At 45.4% G+C, this 25,427-nt stretch overlaps 2 protein-coding genes across 6 annotated transcripts in view; one reads left to right on the top strand and one right to left on the bottom strand.

The window, feature by feature from the left end:
- Positions 1–25,427, bottom strand: part of LOC111843672 (alpha-1,3-mannosyl-glycoprotein 4-beta-N-acetylglucosaminyltransferase A-like) — a 123,058-nt gene that overhangs the window by 43,726 nt on the left and 53,905 nt on the right. The gene's annotated exons all lie outside the window — the stretch shown is intronic.
- Positions 2,997–25,427, top strand: part of arhgef7a (Rho guanine nucleotide exchange factor (GEF) 7a) — a 33,561-nt gene continuing 11,130 nt past the window's right edge. For all 4 annotated transcript variants that reach the window (XM_023811452.2, XM_072700409.1, XM_023811451.2 and 1 more), the window contains exons 1-11: positions 2,997–3,434; positions 5,468–5,551; positions 16,073–16,157; positions 16,783–16,916; positions 17,110–17,311; positions 19,116–19,204; positions 21,018–21,112; positions 21,586–21,681; positions 22,686–22,808; positions 23,026–23,164; positions 24,055–24,114. In XM_023811452.2, coding sequence (XP_023667220.1) covers positions 3,270–3,434; positions 5,468–5,551; positions 16,073–16,157; positions 16,783–16,916; positions 17,110–17,311; positions 19,116–19,204; positions 21,018–21,112; positions 21,586–21,681; positions 22,686–22,808; positions 23,026–23,164; positions 24,055–24,114 — 1,272 coding nt within the window. In that variant the 5' untranslated portion in view covers positions 2,997–3,269. The remainder of the gene's footprint in view (positions 3,435–5,467; positions 5,552–16,072; positions 16,158–16,782; positions 16,917–17,109; positions 17,312–19,115; positions 19,205–21,017; positions 21,113–21,585; positions 21,682–22,685; positions 22,809–23,025; positions 23,165–24,054; positions 24,115–25,427) is intronic.

Below are 25,427 nucleotides of genomic sequence, written 5' to 3'. Positions count from 1 at the left end.
TTAAAACCCTCTCCTGATCAGCCTGATTGTAACAGTTATGTAACTTGGTTTTGAATTTTGTTGGATGCAAAAGGTGGAAAAAGATCTGAGATGATTTCTTAGTGTCGTCTTTTTTGTACAAAACAGAAACCTGCTGTTTTAATAGGGGTATGTAGACTGTGCATCTGCCATAGATCCTCAATTTCAAGGGACCAAAACAATCTGGACATCTGACTGCTGAAATGCTTCTTGTTTCATTTCATGTTTAGGTCAGGCCAATAAAGATATCGCATACTGTATGGCTTAGAGGGGATTGCATGTTCCAAGTAGACATTTTCAGTATGTTATTCATATATGAGGAAGAGGTCACAACGCAAAGAAAAGACCATTGAAAGCAACTTAAAGTCATTCTTAAAATAACGTTGCTTAAAGGTGTTTAGAGGCATATATACATACAAGTAACAGATCTACTGTGAAGTCACTGAATGTCGGTTGTGAAATAAACGGAAACATTTTACAGATTGTTTTGCTGCCCTCTGCTGTTGGACTTAGGCATTACAGCCACTGGTATTGACACAATGATCTGGCCGCATTTCAGAAGCAGAAACAACTCACCAGCCATGCTACAAGGTAGAGTGAAATTGTGCCAAACATATAAGCACAATGACCATGAAAACAGCCCGCATATAGAAGTGTGATAAGAGGATTAGTCAGATTTAGAGGTAAACTAATATCCAGCCAGAAGGCAACTTGGTCTAAAAAAAACCTAACAGACAGCATAAGAGGCAGGGGCAGCCCTAAGGGGAGAGGAAGAGGTTCTGGAACCGAGACACTAGGGGGAGCACATGAGTGTGTGAGTGTGAATAACAGGCAGGGGCAGCCCTAAGGGGAGAGGAAGAGGTTCTGGAACCGAGACACTAGGGGGAGCACATGAGTGTGTGAGGGTGAATAACAGGCAGGGGCAGCCCTAAGGGGAGAGGAAGAGGTTCTGGAACCGAGACACTAGGGGGAGCACATGAGTGTGTGAGTGTGAATAACAGGCAGGGGCAGCCCTAAGGGGAGAGGAAGAGGTTCTGGAACCGAGACACTAGGGGGAGCACATGAGTGTGTGAGGGTGAATGATGGCAGGTTTGGTTTGAAGGGGCGACCAATCATTGTGCAGCCCATTGTGAGCAGGGGTGTGTCTAAAATGTTATATTACACTAAACATATACTATGACTCCTTTAGTCCTTGTATTTATGATATATTATTTTGAACTCTTAAAGGGCCTTTACCCCTGGAATGCACAATTGGTGTAGCAAATAGACAGAGTGGGGAGTTACAACGAAATACAAGGAATCTAATAAAATAAACGCTCATTTTCTGGACTGGGAAGAAAAATCATGTCACATCAAAATGTAAAGCAGGTTCTGTCCTTGACAGAAAGAAGCAGATGGGTCTGCCTGGCCTGAAGACTTTGTGGAATAGAGCGTCACGTAAGGGGGGGGGGGGGGGTGGGGCGGTCTGTGCAGGAGATGCCAGATGGAGCCTCTGGTCACATGATGGACTTTCTGGATTGCGCCATGTGATCCAGCAGATTCGCAGAGCATCAGGTTGAGCTCCGGTTTGAAATCAGGCTGATTACCATTACTCACCAGCTGCCTGTCTGGAAAGGAGGCCTCAAGTTGAGTTTGCTTTGAGGTAAACAAACAATGACAGACCTGACAATGGCCTGCCCAGTCTGGCATAAGTGATTTTCTGAATGTCTCTGCTTGCTGTTGTTTTTACAGGCTCCTTAATTCCGTACAATTTATCCTTTCAATGTAATGTTTTTCATTCATATATGAGGCCTTTTTACTTCCACTTTTGGATCACGCCAAGACGAAAAATGAAGGTGGTTATTAGTTTTTATTTTTGTGGACCTCATTTCAAATTTATATATGAGATTTGAGTCTTGGTGGGGCAGCATAGAGATAACAGCAGAGGTAACTCTTGGATCCCAGTCCATCACAAAGCACAGAAAGCCGCTCTCTAGGGAACATTCTGAAAGCATGTAGATGCTTATTTTTAATTGTGGCAACTCATTTAACTGGAGGAAAATTTGTATATATTTGTTAACTTATTATCTTAAATATCTTTTGCAATTCTACAGTGCAGTGGTGCACAAGCCAGGTTTGAATCCCACAGTGTAACGGGTACAGGTTATGATTTAGTGGATTAGCCGACCTATTTATTAATGAGGTGAAAATTTTATAATGTCCACCTTCTCACAGTGAAAAATAATATATTACATTTGTGCAAATACGAAAGTTCTAAATTGTGCATCTTAAATGAGAGTATGAAAGATAATTCAGCTTCAGCTGATTTATCATGCAGTTTGTTATGATTACAATAGACAGTAGTATGGTATAGCACTGTTATTTTGTTAAAGGGACAAAACTCCATATTGCTTATCTAATACAGGGTCCAGTGAGGCTGGAGCCCATCTCTGGAAGCAGAGAGTACAAGGCATGGGACACCCAAAAGATCATGCACTCAAATATTAAGGGGAATTTAGGGACACAAATGTGGGGGTGGGGGGGGGGGGGGAGCTAAGCATCCAGAGGAATCCTGCAGACACACATGGGGAACATGCAAACTCACACACACACACATACAGCCGGGGGTCGTATTCGCCACCTCCTGAGCCACCCTGTACCCCAAATTAGAGTTCAAACAACAGCTTAAAAATTAAGAGACGAGCGGAGACCGTATACTTCACAGAGACAAAGACAGAATATTTAAGTGTTATTCTGCGTTAAATCTCAATAATGTCTATCATACACAAAATATTAAAGAAGACACATTTCATATAAGTTTAATAGACAGTCATTTAATAAATATATTTGGTGTTAACCTGACGTGGACTTCACTGTGAATCTAAACGTCGACATAATACAATATCATGTTCCTCTGAAATGCAAATCTGCACCCCGAAGCACAACCGTAAGTGGCCGCGTTGCTTCTCCACGCATCTGTCGTCATCTGCTGGGAGATCTCTCTGGATAATGCAGGTTGAGTGTGTATCAGGGCAGCATTTGACAATTTCCTGGCAAAAAAACAGCGGCAAAAGATGCTGATCCTGCTGCTGCATATATATAAATGTTAATTGCCATTTGCCTTTGCATGAAGGAAGGGGATTGCACGCATTCCGAGCCTGATGTAGTTCGGATTTGGGGATTTTTTTAATTCAAACAAGCCACCCACCTTTTCCCCATATCCATATTGACACCATTTAACCCATTGTCGGGTGCACATCGCAAATGTGACAATGAATTCTGCAGAACAGACGGTGACATGGCTTATTTCACTGGGGGTCCTGGAATCACCGAAAAAGACCATCTCCGATCCTGAAGGATTCTTGCAAACGTCCCTCAAAGATGGGGTAGTGCTGTGCAGGCTTCTTGAACGGTTGCGTCCTGGCTACATCGAAAAAGTAAGGATATCCCTTTTGCCTGTATCTTCCCGCTGCTTCCTGTTTTAGTCCATAATATGCATAAAGCCATATAATAGATACATTTTAGAAGCGCATCTTCAGATAAATGTTTCTTTTAAAAATTATCGTATAATCCATTTCTAAGCAGAAATGAAAATAATTATATTAATATTATATTCACGTTACTGTATCATAGAAAAATTGTACAGGTCCTTCAGCGAGGTTAGACCTAATCCTGAGTTTTCATATAATCATTTCTGGATAATTTATTCAGTGTATCAATTTATTGTTTTAGTGCTTAATTAAAGATAAAGCTAAATCAGAAAATCAAACGGATTAGATTTGTTTACGATTATAGGATATCAGTAATTGCAATCTTAGCCCAACAGCATAATACAGCAATGCATATTATCTGTGTCACATCAACAGGACTATTGATTTTTTTGGCACACATTAAGAAACCCACATGAGCGGGCCGCCATTGACTGCGAAAAACACGCAGACCAGACTGTCCTTGTGCATTTAAAGGAACCGTTTCACTAAAGGTTACACGCCCTGCCTTGGTATAAAACAGAGGGTATCGCGCTTTCGGAGTGTAAGTAAAACACCTTACGACATGCAAATGTTAAGCTTGTAAACTTAATCTGTAATTAGGCTGCATGTATGCACACATGCTAGTATAAAACATAAAGTATTAGAATAGTCTTCTTCTTTATATTATTATTATTATTATTATTATTATTATTAACAACGTTAATTCTGCAAAATATTGGCACGACAGTGATATTACTTTATCGGTGAATCGGATTTATTTTTTTATTCGTATGCAAAATCTTTTTACAACAGAAAAATCCAAACAATGAGGTTACATTAGAAATGAATCCTCTCAGTCCTGTGTACACGGCGTTTTATAGGGATTGACGGTTCTTTGTATCTACTGGAAAGAAAAACTTAATCAAAGTCACAATTACAGGAACACCTGAACCACCACAAAACGCACACCTCCTGTGTATCTCAATAACACCATTAAAATGTTGTTTTTTTATCGCACATTTCCTGGCAAAATCTATGCTTTAACTGCATATGCTAAAGTATGTAAGTAAAATGAACGTTAAGACACACATTTATGTTATGCACATATTACTACATATTTATTTGGATCTATTTTGGCATCATATTTGAAAGTAATTGAAGCCCACGATCGTACAATACTCTGACAAATGAACGTGACCTGGATACACAATTTGGAAAACGGATGAATGAATGGATATTTATATGATACCTAAAAACTGATACTGGGGTTACGTTACAGTGCGGCAGAATGTGCTATGGTAATAGCTGATAGACCTATAAAGGCTACATGTTACAAAGTTGCAATGATACAAGAAGGTGCGTTTCTATTTTTAAAAAATGGTAAATGCTTCTGCTGAAAAACACTAAATGACTTAGAAAGGATTTACGCTGGTTCATATGTCACCCAAGCAACGCAGCTTACATTATTTAACCAACTATTGTCATTTAGCACTACAAGCTGGATTAGTATACAGAATTCAATTATAATGCAAATACAACTTATTTAAAAGTTACTGAGATGCCAATTCAAACGTCCCCCTCCCCTCCGGCGATTCTGAAACTGCCGTGATATAAAGGCACAACACATTATCATGCACATAAAACAGAACCTAAATGCATCCTCCACTTGCATTTACAAATTTCTTTCATTGATATCAAACCTCAAATTTCCTTATTGTTAGACGCAAAAAGGGGAAAATCTGCAAAAAGATCTCCCTACTTGGCTCATAACGGGGAAACGTCATTTCCTTTTCTCCGGCATCGACTTCCCGACGAGGAGAAGAAGAAAAGGTATCAGGAGGCTCGGTGGTACCTGCTTGAAGCGCGTAGCCGCGATGCACGCTCGGTGATAGCGGAGATTGCACTGCACCGCTCGGCACGGCTCGGCTCGGCTCGGCACGGCGAGCAGCGGAGTGGAAGTCCGCCTTGGGATCGCTGACGTCATTCTTCTCCTGGCACAGGTTTACCATGATCCCAAGACCGATAGCGAGTGCCTGAGCAACATAAGGGGGTTCCTCAAAGCCTGCGCTTCACTTCGCTTGGAGGTCAGTTCAAACTTTGTTTTTTCTTTTCCCCCACAATGCATGCCCGCTTCGTTGTGGGATCGCGGATCTACGCGTTGTAGATCACGCTGCGGGTTTATTTGTTGATTTGGTTTTTGATGGTTGCACTAACCGGGTGATGGAACGGGCGACAACAATAGAGACCGTATGGAAGATAATCCCGCGGGTGGCAAAGAAGCAGATCGGGAAATGCGCTGCGGTTTGCCTTTCCCAAGTAGAGACTGATCTGATCAAAGTTTTAAATGCACGGCACCAGTAATTTCTACACGCCGTGTTATTCTTGTTAGCTAGCTGGTCCGTCCCCAGTCGAACCGTGGGGTTAGTGTCACTTACTGTAGCATTTCCATTTGCACTTTACTGGCTACTGGATTTAAATCCTAGCGAGATCATTTTAAGTATCTGACCAGTATTTAAATCACTGCAGGATATTTCACGCTATTCAAATGTTTTAAGATTGAGAATTGATAGAGTTAATTATCTGGAGATGCTGTTTGTTCTTGATTGTTATGCTTCTTCCTTTAAGACACGATCTTGAAGGGAATTACTCATGCCGTAACCGGCATTTAAATCCTTAAAAAATACGTCAACGTTGTGCTTGTCCTGTCTAATCACGCAGACATTTACGTGCCGCAGACCAGTTGAGTGTTCACGGTTTCATATGAGCCTTTCAGATCTGATGACAGCGTTTCCAGCGAGTCCATATTAAATATTTGTGAACTTCTTGCCGAGAATAACTCCATCAACTTACAAACTTTAAAATGCATTCATGCGATATTTTAAGGTCTTGCCCAAGTAGTCGATTAATGTATTCTTTTATCGAATAAGAGGATTATTAAAATTTTACTGTAAATGCTGACCCCTGCATAATCAGTGAGCGTTTAAATTCTAGTTCCTCTGGATATCTACATGCCAATTTGGAATTATGTCTTCTGTATAATACAGTGGGGCCTTTGTCCTCTGTCCTTTCATGCTTGTACATTTGTAACTGGCTAGTAGGTTTGATTGGTACGCATTGTGAAGAGATGCTTTCAGAGTATGAGTTCTCATGTGGACCATGCAATGGGGTTTCTTGGAAAAAAGCCTCTTTCAGATTAACGAGCAGGCATGAGAGAGGCAGCTCTGCTCTTCGGCTGCTGTTACGGGACTCTTCAGTTTTTGTTGAGGCTTGTCGCACCTGAACAATGCCAGGGGAGGCTGTACAGGTGGGGCAGCATGGAGCTGTAAGCAGTTATCAGCTTTTGTTGCTTGGGGTGACGGTGGGCAGGATACCGCCTGCCCTGGTGGGAAAGGCATGAAAATCGTACAAACGTGCAACAACACTGGCTGAAGTTAATACCGGGAAAAACTGCACCTGTATGTGAAAGGAGCGGGAGCAAATACGAGCATGCTTACTATGTGTCCGCAAAACCATTAATCTGAACTTTACTGGGGAGCGTGAGTCACGTAGAAGGGGGCCGTGTTATAGCCTACCGTCCTACCTCAGCGCTTCTCTGCCGGACTCAGTATAATTTAATTACTGGACATTGGATTGGGGGACAGTGTTTTTTGTTCCTTAAGCCTGTCCTCGCTGGCGATTTATTATTAATTTATTTTTTTAGATCACTAACAGTTACTGCAGAGATGGTTCCCTGCCATGATGCGGATTGAGAGTAAAAATAGCATTTACAAAGTTCTATCTTTTTAGGGACGAAAGTCTTGTAGATGTTCTTATCTTCACACGCTGAGATTCATTCAGTGGGGAAATAAAGGGGAAAATGTCCTCTTTTTACTGATGGAATTCTTAAACACCTATGACTCTTATATTTATTTGGGGCGCAGCATTTGGTTACAATGGCAGGTTTAAATATAGCAGCTCAGAAATGTCTCCCTCCAGAGACTGCCACAGAGGGTGTGAGATTAAACGGGAATTCCACCAAAAATTTGATAAGCTCGTATCTTTAGAAAGATGAGTACGTCAGATATGTAAGGAGACCATCTGGAACCAAGGGTTTCACTCCTCATCAGTTGCTTTTAACTGTGTATTCTTTTTAAATGTTCAAATGTGCATTGAAAGCAAATAAAATGAAGCCACATTATTGCATCGTTAGCAGACTGACGGTACAGAGACCGTTTAACAAGCTTGGTTCCAATGTGAAAACATAAAAGCAGGACATCCCATCCAACCACATTAGCCAAACAGGAATTAACTTGAATGACACTTTAATATGCCTGGCAAATAGTAGTAATAATAATAATAATAACAATGATAATTTAAGTGCTTAAGGAAGGACCCTCCCTTTTTGACCAGCACTCATTTACTGCATGGGTGAATGAGAATGAACAGCGGGATAATAGACAGAAGCCTTTGCACATTTGTTCCATATTTTGGCTTAATAAGTGCTTGTTCCATTTTGTGTTCAGCTTGCGCAGTTTTTCGGCGAATGAGAAATATCTGGGAAATACTGACAATTTTTAGATAGTTTGGCGGAGTGATGACTTTCCTCCCAAACTAAAAATATTCTGGGTAGGAAAATTCAAGGCCGCCGACATGGAGTCAACACGGGGGGGAGGGAGGAGACCAAGGCTGTAATTATAATATATATTCGGGGGGATATTGTGAGCTGATCTGAATATTTGGGGGGAGGGGGCGTGTCCCACCAGTATATATTATAATTGTGGCCTTTGAAAAAATGTATGTTAGGTCATCGATTCCATTGGCAGTAAAATTATTCAAAAATGACAATTTGTATATAATCTGTGAAGTTAAACTGGGTGTGCAGTTGTAGTGGTGTAATTCACCACTAAGACCTTGTCAAACGAATCTTAGATATTTTTATGCATGAGAGAAGAGATAGACTTGACTTTTAAACTGGTGCACGAGCTTGAATTAGCAGGCTACGTGAGTCACTGTAATCCACTACCTTCTCGATGATTTTGTTTGTTAATGATACTGTATAAAACAGCTTTGGCTCATGCACGTTTTGCTATGGCTGCTGTGGGAGCCGTCAGTCATCATGGGAAATGAAGTCTTTGACTGAGACCAGGCTTCCCCATATACCCATTCAGTCTCCATGCTCCTGCTCACATTCCAGAAGATAATGGAGCTGGACTTTCCATTTGATGAATTTTAAATGCTCGAGGAACTCCGTTACAGTATGTAATGAATAAAACGGCTTACGGCAGAATGAGTAAACAATTTGCCGCTACTGTGAATCAATTCAATGCATTTGGCAGCTATTTGTCAAAGATGCTTACACTTTGGAAAGTGACTCTACCAGCTACTTTAATAGTCAGCAATGTATAAAAGAATTGTAAATAGTTAATTATAGTAGCAGTAATATTGTTATGATCTCGGCTGCCCGGAAAAAAACAACCATCCCTGAACTTTAATTAAAAATGAAGTCTATGACATGTATGTATAGAAGTGCAGTTAAGCAAGATGGATGAATGGATAAAATGTCTGCTATATATAAAGTCTACAAATCAATAAACATGATCATCTGCTTGGCACTATGTTCAGCTCACTCCTTGTTTGCAAAATTAAAAATTCCATTCATCAATATTTGTACATTTGCGTTGCATGAGAGTTTTCAAGTTGTTAGAATATTTGCACAGCATTTGTTCTATCCTGGCTAAATGTTCAATTGTTTGGTATTTGATTGTTTGTTTGATTGAGTGATTGCTTTGATTGCAAAATGTAACTTAACAAGTAATGTGTTCCACTAACAATGTAAAGGTCATGGGTTCAAATCCCAGGCAGCATATGTAAATTGTAACCATTTCCCCTTCTGTGAGTTCCATTGGATAAAATTCTTAGATAAATCAATGAAATGTAAATATTATGCATGCTCTTAGCCTGGTAAATACCAGGGCGCGTCAATCTGAAAAGGACTTGCATTGGTGACTGTTGCTCATATAGTAACTTATGGCTTGAAATGATTCTCAGATGTTCTGCCACATGTCTGTCCACTTTTCTCTGTGACACTTGGTGTATCTGATTCTCTCATTGTTAAAAATGAACAAATAATTGCTTGCTGAGGCACAGCTCAGTGGCTTTTTTTCTCCGATCTGCTATCTGCCCAAGCTAAAGCCAGCATAGCCTTTTAAATTATGCTCAGAATCCTTGAAGTGTCGGGCTTCAGCAGAACTGTAGGTTCTCAAGAGGATGTGTCTGTGAAAATGCGCATTGGTGTTAATCAACGCCCCCTCGCTTTGCTTTGTCTATGCTAGACCTCCCCCCTCCCCCCCGCTCACGAACTTGGATATGACTTATCAGGCCAGGATGGTGTGGGGGTCAGACCAGCTGTGAGGGGCCCAGACAAGCCTCCGTTTGTCCCTGCGAAACCCTGGCCTTTGCGTCTCTTCTTCAGGGCTTGGCAGCGGTGGCAGTGCCGCGGGCGGGTGGCCGTACACCGCGGTACGACATCGTGTTCCTGTTTAACGTCACGGCCTTGGAGCGCATAATGCTTCACAACGGTCGGGTGGCCGTACACCGAGGTACGACATCGTGTTCCTGTTTAACGTCACGGCCTTGAAGCGCATAATGCTTCACAACGGTCGGGTGGCCGTACACCGCGGTACGACATCGTGTTCCTGTTTAACGTCACGGCCTTGGAGAGCGTAATGCTTCACAACGGTCGGGTGGCAGTACACCGTGGTACGACATCATGTTCCTGTTTGACGTCACGGCCTTGGAGCGCGTAATGCTTCACATCGGTCGGGTGGCCGTACACCGCGGTACGACATCGTGTTCCTGTTTGACGTCACGGCCTTGGAGCGCGTAATGCTTCACATCGGTCGGGTGGCCGTACACCGAGGTACGACATCGTGTTCCTGTTTAACGTCACGGCCTTGGAGAGCATAATGCTTCACAACGGTCGGGTGGCCGTACACAGCGGTACGACATCGTGTCCCTGTTTAACGTCACGGCCTTGGAGCGCGTAATGCTTCACATCGGTCGGGTGGCCGTACACCGCGGTACGACATCGTGTTCCTGTTTGACGTCACGGCCTTGGAGAGCGTAATGCTTCACATCGGTCGGGTGGCCGTACACCGCGGTACGACATCGTGTTCCTGTTTGACGTCACGGCCTTGGAGCGCGTAATGCTTCACATCGGTCGGGTGGGCGTACACAGCGGTAGGACATCGTGTTCCTGTTTAACGTCACGGCCTTGGAGCGCGTAATGCTTCACATCGGTCGGGTGGCCGTACACAGCGGTACGACATCGTGTTCCTGTTTAACTCCACGGCCTTGGAGTGCGTAATGCTTCACATCGGTTGGGTGGGCGTACACCGCGGTACGACATCGTGTTCCTGTTTAACGTCACGGCCTTGGAGCGCGTAATGCTTCACATCGGTCGGGTGGCCGTTCACAGCGGTACGACATCGTGTTCCTGTTTAACGTCACGGCCTTGGAGCGCGTAATGCTTCACATCGGTTGGGTGGCCGTACACTGTGGTACGACATCGTGTTCCTGTTTAACGTCACGGCCTTGGAGCGCATAATGCTTCACATCGGTCGGGTGGCCATACACCGTGGTACGACATCATGTTCCTGTTTAACGTCACGGCCTTGGAGAGCGTAATGCTTCACAACGGTCGGGAACAACCGTCACGGATTATTCAACAATCGTCACGGCCTTGGAGCGCGTAATGCTTCACATCGGTTGGGTGGCCGTACACCGCGGTATGACATGTTCCTGTTTCAGCAGATGTCTGATATCTGTCTCCAAAGAAGATGCATGCCCACTGGGCTGATTGGCCTCTGCATCAGATTTTTGGAAACGGCTATATCTAGGTATAAATACAAATGGCTGAATAGAACTTCATGCAACCAAAGACAAGAGTGTACCGCCCTGCAAAAACAAATTACAGTAACTATGCTGACACTGAAACATGTTTTCCTGTGGATTTTGTTGTTACTGTAATTTTCTTCAAAAGCAAGTATTTGGTGGCACTGTAGCGCAGTGGTTAGTGCTGCGGGGTGGCACTGTGGCACAGAGGTTAGTGCTGCGGGGTGGCACTGTGGCACAGAGGTTAGCGCTGCGGGGTGGCACTGTGGCACAGAGGTTAGTGCTGCGGGGTGGCACTGTGGCACAGAGGTTAGTGCTGCGGGGTGGCACGGTGGCGCAGTGGTTAGTGCTGCGGGGTGGCACTGTGGCACAGAGGTTAGCGCTGCGGGGTGGCACTGTGGCACAGAGGTTAGCGCTGCGGGGTGGCACGGTGGCGCAGTGGTTAGTGCTGCGGGGTGGCACTGTGGCACAGAGGTTAGCGCTGCGGGGTGGCACTGTGGCACAGAGGTTAGCGCTGCGGGGTGGCACTGTGGCACAGAGGTTAGCGCTGCGGGGTGGCACGGTGGCACAGTGGTTAGGGCTGCGGGGTGGCACTGTGGCACAGAGGTTAGCGCTGCGGGGTGGCACGGTGGCGCAGTGGTTAGCGCTGCGGGGTGGCACTGTGGCACAGAGGTTAGCGCTGCGGGGTGGCACGGTGGCGCAGTGGTTAGCGCTGCGGGGTGGCACTGTGGCACAGAGGTTAGCGCTGCGGGGTGGCACTGTGGCACAGAGGTTAGTGCTGCGGGGTGGCACTGTGGCGCAGAGGTTAGCGCTGCGGGGTGGCACTGTGGCACAGAGGTTAGCGCTGCGGGGTGGCACTGTGGCACAGTGGTTAGCGCTGCGGGGTGGCACTGTGGCGCAGTGGTTAGTGCTGCGGGGTGGCACTGTGGCGCAGTGGTTAGCGCTGCGGGGTGGCACTGTGGCACAGAGGTTAGCGCTGCGGGGTGGCACTGTGGCACAGAGGTTAGCACTGCGGGGTGGCACTGTGGCACAGTGGTTAGCACTGCGGGGTGGCACGGTGGCACAGAGGTTAGCGCTGCGGGGTGGCACGGTGGCACAGTGGTTAGTGCTGCGGGGTGGCACTGTGGCACAGAGGTTAGCGCTGCGGGGTGGCACTGTGGCACAGAGGTTAGCACTGCGGGGTGGCACGGTGGCGCAGTGGTTAGTGCTGCGGGGTGGCACTGTGGCACAGAGGTTAGTGCTGCGGGGTGGCACTGTGGCGCTTTGGTTAGTGCTGCGGGGTGGCACTGTGGCACAGTGGTTAGCACTGCGGGGTGGCACGGTGGCACAGAGGTTAGCGCTGTTGCCTCACACCTCTGGGACCAGGATTCGAGACTCTTGTGCATGTTGTTCCTGTGTTGTTGGGGGGGTTTCCTCTGGGTACACTGGCTCCCCACCGTGGTCCAAAAATAAGCTGCGGTTAATGGGACCTACTGAAGTTGCCTGCAAAAACAATTGTGTAAGTGTGAGTGAATGGTGTGCGAGTGTGAGTGAACGGTGTGCGAGTGTGAGTGAATGGTGCGTGAGTGTGAGTGAATGGTGTGTGAGTGTGCTCTGCGTTGGGTTTGTGCCCCATCCTGAGTTGTTCCCTATCTTGCACCAATAGACTCCAAACCTCCTGCAATCCTGAATAGGACGAGTGGTTACAGAAGATGGATGGATACCAATGTTGTGAAAATATCATGATATAATTTATAGGGCGTGTTGCCCAGCCATAATGCCAGGGATAAAAGATAAAAATATACAGCCAGAGGATTCAGAGGAGATGCTGAAATAGTTAAACCAGCCATTTTGTGCTTAATCATAAGAATCTGCAAGGACAGATGGTCTGGGATGAGTTTTTTGAACAGATTTATTTAGAGGATGCTTTTCTTCAAAGTGACTTAAAGGTCAATGCAGAGAAATGTGTTAAACCGCAGACAAAGATGGAAGTAGTTATCGGTAAATACAGTGTGTCTTTTTCACAGCATCTCCATTTGTGTGAGATACAAAATTATAACTCTGTCAATGTGCAGTAAAACAAAATGTACCAACAAATATACTTAAGCAAAATAATCAATACATTTCCCCCGATTTTAGCTCAGTTGTTGAATAATCCTATCATACCACCAACCTAATGATGCACAAGTACACGTGAATAAATGTTAAAGACAGCCGTAAGGGAATTAGTCTTGGTGGGAAGAGTTTGAGGCATCCTGTGGTCATGTGTTTTTTTTTCCACATGTTTGCTCCTAGCTTGTGTGAACCTTATGACGGACAGCTTTGTTCCCTGGGCTTCTTGGGATAAACTCATCAAAACCCAGTGTTGCATGTGTGGAAAGGTGGATGGACGATTCCTCTGATTTGTGTGAAACTGTGTGGTTGGTAATAAACATGATATACAGCACCGGTCAAAAGTCTGGAAACACATACTGAAAATCATTTGTTTTTCAACGAGATAATTACTGTAAACCTACCTCAAGGTTATGTAGTAAGTATTATCTTGTGAACAAGGAAAGAGATGGAGTACAGATGACCTGGTCCCCACAATCTCCTGATCTAAACCCTATAGAGGTGGCTTGGGATGAGGTGGACTGAAGGAAATTCCTTCACAACTGCTGGAGAAGAATTCCGTGTGGCTACTTCTGGAAGCTGGTTAAAAGAGTGCAGAGTCTGCAATGCTGTCATCGAAGCAAGAGGGGCTTTTACTATAAGGTGAATAACGTAGCTAAAATAGAGACAAATATAATAGCAAGTGCATCCAGACATTTGACTAATACAATATATTACTTGAATAACATTTGGGGCCGTAGAGAGCAAGATGGTTAAGGGCGTGTACATGATTAAAAGTTAGGAAGCCTAGGGACCACTGTTTAATGTAAATTATTTCAGTAAATTAACCATCTATAAAAAGGTGACGTTGTTGGTCACTTTGGATCAAAGTATGAACTAAGTAAATTAAATGCTTCATTTGATGTTTTCACTTTCACCATGAAAATACCATGCATTCAGAATATCTTTGAGTTGATTTTACCTTAATAATCCACTGCACAGCTCATTGAATCTACACAACGACCTTCAGCAACGGAGCCAATTTAAACTGTGCAAGGACCTTTGGTAACACAGGAAGGGCAATAACTAAATGCCTCTTTTGTATATAATTTGTGTTGGTTCATTGGCTAGCAGTATGTCTCTTATTGTGTACTTTAATACACTAAGGATTGTGTGGTGGTTGGTGAAATGGAGCTTCAGCTAGCAGAAGGGCTTTGAGAAAGACTTTAGGGCTGCCTGACACGTCTTGATTTTCAGGATATCAATGTTTATCACCATATTCTAAAATTCATGCATGTCCCCACAATGGGATAAAAACCCTGTTATATTGATGTTATGGGGACCGTTTTGCCTGCCCCCCCCAAAGGGGAAACTCATTTTTTAAAAATATGTGACTGCAATCAAAAAACAAAAAATGCCAAAAATCTTGTACTTTGTTCAGTTATTTCTGGTTAGGCCTGGGTAGGGGTTAAGGTCGTCATGTTGGGATTAGAGTTTTTGAATGAATGGACGGTCCCCACAAGGATATGAATACAAATGTGTATCTGGAGTGTGTATGGAGCTTGTGTGTTCCCTCCATCTCCGGAAGGGGCCCTTTATTTCCCGGTGACTCTCCAAAGATCTGGGTCAGTTGACCTGGCCTTGGACCATGACAGCCTAAATGAAGGTGTGCGACTGTCCTGCTGTGTAATGGCATCACATGTGAGGCACAAGCTGCCTCCTGTCTCTGATTACAACATACCCCAGCTCCCTTTCATCATAACTGGATAAAGTAGATTAAAAAATGGATGGGAGGATGGAAAGACTGCTGATTTTCTCCTTTGTGTGTCTGATTTAAGTCATCGGTGCCCTTGGATTATAACAATAGTCTGTTAAAGGTGATCCAGAATGATCCTGATCCGAAAGCTAATGTGCTGAGATGCGAGTGTCGGATCAGCACCGTGGTGTGTTAGTGACAAGTTAGATATTGCGTAGTTATTATGTCTGGTTAATTTTTCCCAGGGGGCGCGGGGGTGGGGGGTGTGTGTGTTATTATCTCCTCAGTTATTACACCTGTAGTTCTGATTCTTTACGTTATTATCTAGCCTGGTGTATATGTTTGGGGTGTGTTTTTCAGGGTGTGTGCATCCGTACACTATGTTGTTATTTTTGGCCTGTTATCAAGTTGGTTAAATATTTGCTGGGGTTGTGAGTGGAGGCAAGGAGCAGTGCGCGGCTGGACAGGGCTGACGCGGGGCTGCCGGCGCGGCCTGATTGGCTGAAGCGGGGCTGCCGGCGCAGCCTGATTGGCTGAAGCGGGGCTGCCGGCGCGGCCTGATTGGCTAAAGCGGGGCCGCCGGGGCACTCTGATTGGCTGCAGCAGGGGCCGGTGTGCAGATGGCCAACGCGTGGGCAACCTGGCCTCGCCCGCGTCGTGGGTCCTCGCGGAGATGCAGGCAGCCGGGTGCTCCTGCCTTCCACACGTATTCCAGTAGTGAGACGCATTGCAGCAGGATTTGGTCAGGATTCTCCTCAGCCTCGTGAAGCGTGCTCGTTAAACACCCCCCCCCCCCCATACTGCGCTGGAGCGCAGACTGTGAGGGATGTGCTCGGATTTTTTTTCCCGGTCCCCCGCCTTTCCCTTCCTGTCATCCTGCTTCTAATCCATTATTCTTCCTCCACAGACTTTCGAAGCCAGTGATCTGTTCCTGGGGCAGAACTTCACCAAGGTGCTGAATTCCCTGGTGGCGCTGAACAAGGCAACGGCAGGTAGGTGGGTGTGGGCGGGTGGCAGCGCGCGGGAATGCAGGGGAATGCGCGGGCAGGCGCACAGGTGCAGCGCAGCACCTCCATCCAGGCTTTTACTTCACGTCAATCTGAGACTGTGATCTGGCTGATATGAATTAGTTGGATGCACAGTGTTGCTTCTTTGTAACATTAGACAGAACTGGAATGATTTTGCCCCCCCCCCCCCGCTATGTTCCCCGTAGAGAGTCTCAGACGTCCCCCTGCAGTTCCCTTCCGTTCGTGCATCTGGCATTCAAGCTGATCACTTTCACGTCTCTGACTGTCAAAGCTAATTGCACTGTTAACTCACAGACCAGTTCAGTATATGTACATTCCCCCAAGACAGAATGAGTCTTCCAGAAATGTTAGCCTGCAGTTGATCCTCCAAAATGTCCTGGATCAGAATGCTGATAGGTTTTCAGTATAGCGGGAAGATGAGGGTGTTATCTCAATGATACCTGTGTGGTTATTGGGTTTTTCTGTCTAAAGTGTGACCAGTTCTGCTCTTTGGTTGTGAAAGCCAACATGTTTTGACTCTCAGTCTCTTCAATTCTTTGCTTTGGGTCCCTTTCTTTGACTCTCATTTTTGGACTCACCCTGGCCACAGACATCGGCCTTGGCATTGACTCCGTATGTGCACGCCAGTCCTCATTTCACCGGATAAAGTCGTTGGACTCGCTGGGCTCCCAGAACGCCTCCGCCAGATCCTCTGCACTCCTGCAGAGCCAGTTCCGCAGTCTAGTGAGTGTCTGCTTCAGTAATGCATCCCCAGTGACATCCAGAACCAGGAAGTGAGGTAGGGTTAGGTGGCACTGGGCCGCAGTATAGCAAGTCTGACTGACTGAATGCACGAGGCATCTGTTTGATTTCACTCTTAAGTTGTGTGGAGACGTAGGATGGTCTTAAGGTAAGTCCAATGTCCTTCCTCCTGCAGGACATGGCCGAGAACTGCTTCTCCCAGGCAGTGGTGAAGGCCCGCTTCACCTTCCAGCAGACGAATGAGGACGAGCTATCCTTTGAAAAGGGTGACATCATCCACGTCACGCGCATGGAAGAAGGAGGGTGGTGGGAGGGTGTCTACAATGGCAAGACTGGCTGGTTTCCTAGCAACTATGTCCGAGAGGTCAAAGGTGGTGGTAAGTGTCTCTGGAGCCAGATGGGCCTCTGGGGCTTTGTGGAGATTGCAGTCTCATCATAGAGCATTTCATGTGCAGGTGAAGCAAGCAGGGTTTCAACTGACCCGTCTGCAACCTATACTGCACCCAAGGGGCGGAGCAATACTACGGATAAGGGCGGGGTCTAGCTCAGAAGTTATCTGTGCCTTCAGTTTTAAGATAAATTTATCCTTAATATAGAATTTAGTGATTAATTGTCATTGTTGACACACCACAGCACAGTGCACAACAATGAAATGCTGTCCTCTGCATTTAACCCATATGTGACAATGTGACATAGCAGGGGGCGGTACCTTGCTCAGGGTACCTCAGTGGTGCTTTGCTGGTCGGGGATTTGAACCAGCAATCTTTCAATTACAAGGCGCTTTCCTGACCATTAAGCCACCACTGCCCCCTTGTAATGTATAAGTGCTGAAAACTTTTCTTACAATTAAATGTGAATTTTCTGTATCATGAAAAGCCCCCCCCCAAAAAAATTTTAAAAATTCTACATCTTCCAGCAAGTTTCGTGCCAAGGAATTACAGTCACTTGGGTATGTGGGTCGTGCTGCTTCAGCCTGTGAATCCATCACTGAAATCCTGCTTGTTTCCTCATTGTTATTTAATGCGACAGCTGTCTTGGGTGATGACTTCCGCTAATAACATGCTGAACTGACGCAGTAACAGAACTTTAAATATTTAACAGGTAATTAATATTTCAAAAGGCAGACGGATTATGCATGTTTGGGAAACATTTAAAGATGCGCATTATGTATCAGTGCGTGCTGTTATTTAAAGAGATGCGAAAAGTGCTTCGGCTGAGAATCACATGGCAAAAGCAGAGTGTTTGAATTGGCAAGAAATGAAGCGTCACCTTTATTCAGAGCGAGGCACCCTGGGCTGCTGTCAAGCCCGTTCTGAGTGTGTGAGAAAGGAATCCGTGAGAAGAAAACGTGTCAGAAGCTGGATGTATCGAAGATCTTGGGCTGAAGGAGGCTGTGACTTTGTGTGTGTGTGTGTGTGTGTGTGTGTGTGTGTGGAGGGCGACTGCGGACGTTTGAATGGGTTTAGCCTAGCTTTGTTTATGCGTGATGCAGCTGGGGGTTCATCCAGCTCCCTAGAGGGTCCCCATCAGAAAGTGCTATAGAGTGATTCTGCCAGTGGGACGTCCTGATTTTGCCGAGTTCGACGTGTCCCTGGGTCAGCAAAGGAAGGCCTTGCATTTCACCTCTTTAACCAATCACAGTCTTCCTTGTATGACGTCGCCGCATTGATTCCTCATTTTCAAACTCAAGGCTTTCAGCAGTTGGAGGTGATGTGGGTCAGGGAGTCTCTGTGGCTGGGATTGGAAGGTCGCCAGTTAGAGCCTTGTTGTTGTTATTGTTGTTATCATCATAATGAAATAAAGATACACCCTTATAGCCTTTGCAGGAAAGCATGTTCCGACCTCGTGTGTCTATGACTTGACCTTCAATAAAAGGCATTCACAGTAAAACAGGTACTTTACAAATATATACACCTGGCCGCTTAACAGAAAACTCAGATTTAAATTAATCTGCTGATGTCAAACAATGAAGACTGTGATTGGTTAAACAAGTGTGATGCAATCCCCTCCCTTGTTGACCCAGGGACACGTCGAACTCGGCAGAATCAGGAGGCTGCAAGATCTTAGTGGGGCAGCCGCTTGTCTTTTTCCTGAATGCTTCTCTAACATGCAGAGGGTCATATGACAATCAAAGTAACTGCAGATGCAGCTGACGGATCCCCCCTCTTTCCTTTCCTCCAGAAAAACCGTTATCTCCCAAGTCTGGAACTCTGAAAAGCCCCCCTAAAGGCTTTGACACCTCCGCCATCAGCAAGACCTACTACAATTTGGTGAGAATTGCATTTTTAGTGTAGTTGTGATTTAACGTTTTGTAGATCATATTCATATGCAGAGTTCCTCACTACACTGTACCTGGAATGATGACGATTTCCAGGTCAATCAAGCAGCAGCAGGAGGCAGGAAAAGGGCCTGTTTGTACTCAAGATGGGACGCCACGATTAGCTGATGGCCCTATCCATAGACGTCAGTGACCAGAGCAGAGCTGGCGCATTAGTGTCATGCACCATTCAGTCCGCGCAACAAGAACGTCAATTTTTTTGTCCTCTTCCTTTTGTTTGAACATCTTCACTGTTCACAATTATCTTCAGAGTTAAGTAATTGCACAATGCAAACAGAGTCTGTGGAAACACAGTGCCATTCCAATGATTCCTGTCTATTACATGTCAGTGTAATTACAGAGGAGGAGAGAGATAGTCTGGGCATTTTACTACGGGGTGTGATCAAAGTACACGTCCTATCCCTCCCCCTCAGTGTACAGGGCAAAACTGTTTGTTGTACATAGAGTAGGCATTTGTGAAGGAATATTTTTGCATTAAGATGATAATCTGATACGATTTTATGAATAACAGCAGTATGGAATATTTGGAATCCTTAAATCTTCCAGGTAGTAACTTGAAAGCAGAGGTGGACAGTTCAGGTCTAGAAAGTAAAAAAATCCATAAAGTTTTATTTCAAACAACCTGTTGAGTATAAAGAGTCACAGTCACAGAATACAGACGCTCTTCTACTTACGAACAAGTTGCGTTCCGAATGGCCATTCGTAAATTGAAATGTTCGTAAGTTGTTATTCAACATCATTTTAAGGGTATACTCAAGTACAAAGAATATGCTGGGAGTACGAACGCTACACTGCTACGTGGCGAGAGTAGCGGGCAGAAGTCGTATTAGGCGGAATTAGTGTGCAGAAAAAAAAATATATGTTGCGAACAGGAAACGGGAGCCCAACGAATACAATTTGGACTTTCAATCCTCTTCGTTCGTATGTCGAAAGTTCGTAAGTAGAGGAGTGTCTGTACTCAACTGGTTGGTTGAAACAAAATCTTGGTCTGGATTTTTACTTTCTGGATCAGAACTACCCACCTCTGCTTGAAAGACACTTTTCAGAATGTTTGGAGTAGACAATGTCATGGTCTTTAAGTGAACCCCTTCTTAAATGTCATGCACACAATGAGCAGAGCTTAGAGAACAGAATTCATGCCCCTCTTTGTGATAGAATAGGTGACCTTGTTTGGTCAGGATGACCTCGTTTTCGCTCATTTCTCCTGGTCCGGTAGAGGAAAAGGGACCTAATTTGGCCTGTTGTTGTGAGGCCTTATGGAGAATGGCTCAGTACTGAGTGGTCCTGGGTGAAACTTCCCTTATTCCAGATCCTCAGATCAGCTACTTGGTGTATCAATAAAGAAGAACGCATGGGATATTATACCACCAGAAGACCAGAAAAAACTTGGCATTTTAACATTCGTCTGGTTTGTGGGCAGCGTGTGGCTCAACAGGCTAAGCCTCTGTGCCTATAATCATATGGTCGCTGGTTTGAGCCCAGCCTCAGCAGAATGGCCCCATTTGTGGGCCCTTGAGCGAGGCCCTTAACCCCCTGCCAGCTCCATAAGCACCGCTACCGACGGCTGCCCTGTGCGGCCAAACTTGGTCTCGTTTACATACGTCGGTCACGGACAGCAAGATGGGGAAAAAAAGAATTTCCCCACAGGGATCAATAAAGTGTCATTATTATTATTATGAATGTATGTGGAACCTTTAGCAGGGTAATAATATCAAGCTTAAACTGGGCTATGCGTGTTTCTTCAGGTGCTGCAGAACATTCTTGAAACTGAGACGGAATATTCGAAAGAGCTGCAGAATCTCCTGTCAAACTATCTGCGTTTACTACCGACTACAGACAAGTAAGTTATGAAGTCGTGTGCCTTGTTTTAGGGTCAGACGTACTGAGCTGCACTTGAAACGCCCCTAACCCTCAACCTCCACCTGACCTCATGGATCATTCAGCTTCTCCTGCCCAAAGGAATATGACAGATCATCTCGGATTACATATGGTCTGTCATTCTTTTAGTGTTCCAGACTGAAAGCATACTCTTAAGGATGTATATTCCCCGGAGGCACCATTAAGGTGCTGTCAGCCTTGTCATGTTGTTTTTGCTGAAAAGTTCTTGAACTTAGTTCAGCAATTCCCAGCGGAACCACTGCTATATACCTGGATGTATTTGACAATGCCATTAGCTGCATGCATCCTTGTAGCTGTATTCTACGTATCATGTGATGGAGCTCTGAGCCACGTTCTGAATGAGAGTTACATAAGGAGGGTCTATTCCAGTGGTGTCACTGGTGTCCTGACTCTTGTTTGTGGGCTGCCTTCCAGACTGAGCAACTCAGATGTTGCGCACATCTTGGGGAACCTGGAGGAGATCAACACGTTTCAGCAGATGTTGGTTCAGGCTCTGGAGGACTGCACAAAGTGAGTCGGCAGCTGCGTCCCCATTTCTTTGGTTGTTTCACTGAACCGCTTCAAAGGAGCATGTTTTGATTTGGGCTGGAGCAAGACTGACCAAGAGTGAAGAGATCTTAGTCATTTGTAACTAAATCCCCAACCATTGTGTTTCTGGAGTCTTTTGGTGCAGCATTACCTGCGGAGCAGGGTGTGCTGGCTGTTAGCTTGTGAATGGTCTATAGCTGTAGGAGAACCGTGGCCATTCTCTCTGTTCACAGTGAAAACCTGGTATATCCTGTGCAGTATTCATTTTCAGAGGAAAGTAAAAATCCAGACTAAGACTTTGTTTTGACCAATCAGTTGAATACTTTGTGACTCTTTATACTCAGCTGGCTGGTTGAAACAAAATTCTGGTTTGGATTTTTACTTTCTGGACCTGAAATGTCCGCCTCTGTTCATTTGACCCATCTAACCCTACCAAAAAACTGAGTTGTGACTGCTGTGCTTTCTGGAGGGATGAAAAGGCTCTTTTTTTGTCCCCCCGGAATGACGGACATCTTCCAGGCATTGTGTGTCAGACCTGCCTGATCACAGTGTCTCCGCTATAAATAGAAAGGCAAAGCTTTCCTGCTTCCTGCACCTGCTGACCATTGACATATGTTACAGTGAAGCCTAGAGGCTCGACTTGGCTAATGCTGCCTGGCTAATGAAATAAACAATGAAACCGGCTACCTGTTTCAGGTGCACAGTGAGCTGGTAACAACGTTCAGTCTGAGAAATGCCCTTAACAGGGAAAACTTCCAATATATATTTTCTCTTGGTCCTTGTTGTTGTAGCTGCTAGACGTTCCTGAACCCAGATGGGTTCTCATCCTTTTTTCATTTTTTTCCAGTTGTTTAATTATGTTATCATTAGCACACAGTACTATAGTGGTTCGCATATTTGGCCCATAACTACAGGCTGTGAAAGTGTGGAGGGCATCGTCGTGGTCTGAAATGTGTTTGTATCTCCCTGATTGCGGTGCCTGGCAGGCTGCCTGAATCGCAGCAGAGGGTGGGCACTTTTTTTCTCAACCTGATGCCCCAAATGAAGGGACTCTACGTGGCATACTGTGCCAACCACCCATTCGCCGTCCACGTCCTGACAGAACACAGGTAACCCCGCCTCAGGTCCTGTCGCCCTCATTGGTTGGCTGAGACTTTTCTGCCCGCATCGGTTCTATCGCCCCCCCCCTAGGCATCCTGGTGTAAAGCTTGCAATACATCTGCATGGTAAATAGACAAAACGTAGATCCTTGTGATATGTGGGGACCCATGGAATCTGCTCCATATAAAATTGGTCTGTGTCGTCTGTATGTCGCCTACCCTGCAGTGAGGAACTCGGCGACTTCATGGAGGCCAAGGGAGCCAATAGCCCAGGCATCCTCATGCTCACCACGGGCCTCAGCAAGCCCTTCATGCGGCTAGACAAGTACCCCACCCTGCTGAAGGAACTGGAGAGGCACATGGAGGTGGGGGGGTTACTGTGATGTCTTTGGTATCAGACAATGTAAACATAACAAGCAGCTGTTTACTGTATCTAAAGTAGTTCAGCATCACCTGCTGTCTTGACGCAGTTGTCTGCGTTGGGTTAGTGCAGCACCTCCAGTTATGAGTTGTATTTACATTTATTTATTTACCAGATCCTTTTATCCAAAGTGATGTACAATTGGGGGCAGTGGTGGCTTGATGGTTAGGGAAGCGCACTTGTAATTGAAAGATTGCTGGTTTGAATCCCCGACCAGCAAGGTACCACTGAGGTACCCTGAGCAAGGTACCGCCCCCAAGCTCTGCTCCCCGGGTGCTGAATTAGCTACCCCTGCTATGTCATGATGTCACATATGTGTTAAATGCAGAGGACACATTTCGTTGTTGTGCACTGTGTGCTGTGGTGTGTTAACAATGACCACTGATCACCAAATTCTAATTCAACCAGTCCCCATAGCGACTGGGATTAACAAAACGGCCCAGCAGTGAAATCACTCTGCCAGCTTTGGGATTTGAACTGGCAACCTTCTGACAACTTTTATGTCAGCTGTCGTGCTCTTCAAGTTTATTATTGTGATGTTTACATTTTATAAGCACCATTTCTCAGATGTTATTCGATTGCTGCCTGGCCGGGAAAATTTTCTGTTTGATTTCCCACAAAAATCACCTTGAGGAGCTGAGCTACAAGTTGGTTATAAAAATGTCCCATTAAGCAGAATATCGCCGATTGTGAGTCGGTGGAGCCGTGATTGGAGCAGCCCGTCCCGGGATCTGTGTGCTGTGCGTGTTTGTGCGGCCGCCTTCGGTAAAATCTGTGTCACAGTGGGCTTTTTCTCGCTGGGTGTAACAACATGCCCTGTTCTCTTCTCTGCAGGAGTTCCACCCCGACCGGCCAGACATTCACAAGTGCATGGCATCATTCAAAAGCCTGTCTGTAAGTCAGGCTTTTATCTGCACAGTTTGCTGTCATTCCAAGCTCTCTAGCACCGACTAGTGGACGTGCATGCTTTGGGAAGTGAATTGTGGGCTCTGCAGTACTGAATATCTTTTTATAATGTGAAGTAAACGTTCTTCATAAAGATGTGCAAGAAACACTTTTGCACAGTTGAAAACCACTCTTTGATTGAATACTGCTATGGTAATTCTCTCCCTGCAAATTTCTCTAAGCCAATTCAGTCTTCGGGGACCCACAGACAGTCCATGTTTTTGCTCCCTCCCAACTACTGGTAGGGAGCAAAAAATGTGGACTGTCTGGCAGGGAGCTCGGAGGGAGCAAAAATATGTACTGAATGTGGGTCCCTGAGGATCGGATTATGAAACAATGCAAACCACGAGTGACTTGGATAAAGCTAGTCAGCTAAAATAGCTCTAGGTGCATTCGAGCAGAGTCTTCATTGTTTGTCTCATTTCACACATGGCCTCTTGTTTTCTTAGTGTTTGCGATACTGGCCAAGTGCTGTTTATATACCATGCCTCTTGTCTGAGTTCTGTGTGTTTGTACAAGCATTTGTTTCATCTGGAATGAGTGAGTTCCCATACTTTACAGAATCCCGTCTTCAGGGAGGCATACTCCCGGTCTGAATTCTGCTCATGACCGGATATCGCTCTCGTGAATTCTGCTCATGACCGGATATCGCTCTCGTGAATTCTGCTCATGACCGGATATCGCTCTCGTGAATTCTGCTCATGACCGAATATCGCTCTCCTGTCAGAAAACGATCTGCTGTAGACGGTGTTCTAACCTGCCTGTCTAGTATGTCCTCTGCCCTTGACAGCAGCTACATGAAAACCAGAAAATCTATTTCTTTACACATTATGAACCTCCAGCTTGCCCTAGAATGTGTCTGGAGGTGGCCAGCCTGTGGGTAATTGCAGCTTTTCCATTGCATGCTTGGATTCATCTCTGCATTAGCATTAAGCTCTTAGCTTGGGGAGGAAGAAGGTCTAAGGCCTAATCTCTCCTTGCAAGCTGCCCCCCCCCCAGTCATTCTGGCCTGGTATCTTCTGAGCACACTCAGTGCTTTCCTGTAGACCTACTTATCATCTCGCGCTGCAGAGCAGACTTCCTGAGATTTAGTCTTATTCAGGTTCCATCAGCAGGCTCTTGACGTCCGTTTTAGGTAGTTTCACTTGTAATACCATCTGTTGTTCTTGTGTATTAGATTTTACCGGCTGTATATTATTTACATTTCCAATAGATTGATGAATTTGACTGTTCCAAGCTGCTATGTGCAGAGGCCACCTTGT

This window comes from Paramormyrops kingsleyae, chromosome 16 (assembly GCF_048594095.1).
Source record: "Paramormyrops kingsleyae isolate MSU_618 chromosome 16, PKINGS_0.4, whole genome shotgun sequence".
Classification (NCBI taxonomy): domain Eukaryota; kingdom Metazoa; phylum Chordata; class Actinopteri; order Osteoglossiformes; family Mormyridae; genus Paramormyrops; species Paramormyrops kingsleyae.
This window is presented reverse-complemented; position numbering and strand designations above follow the sequence as displayed.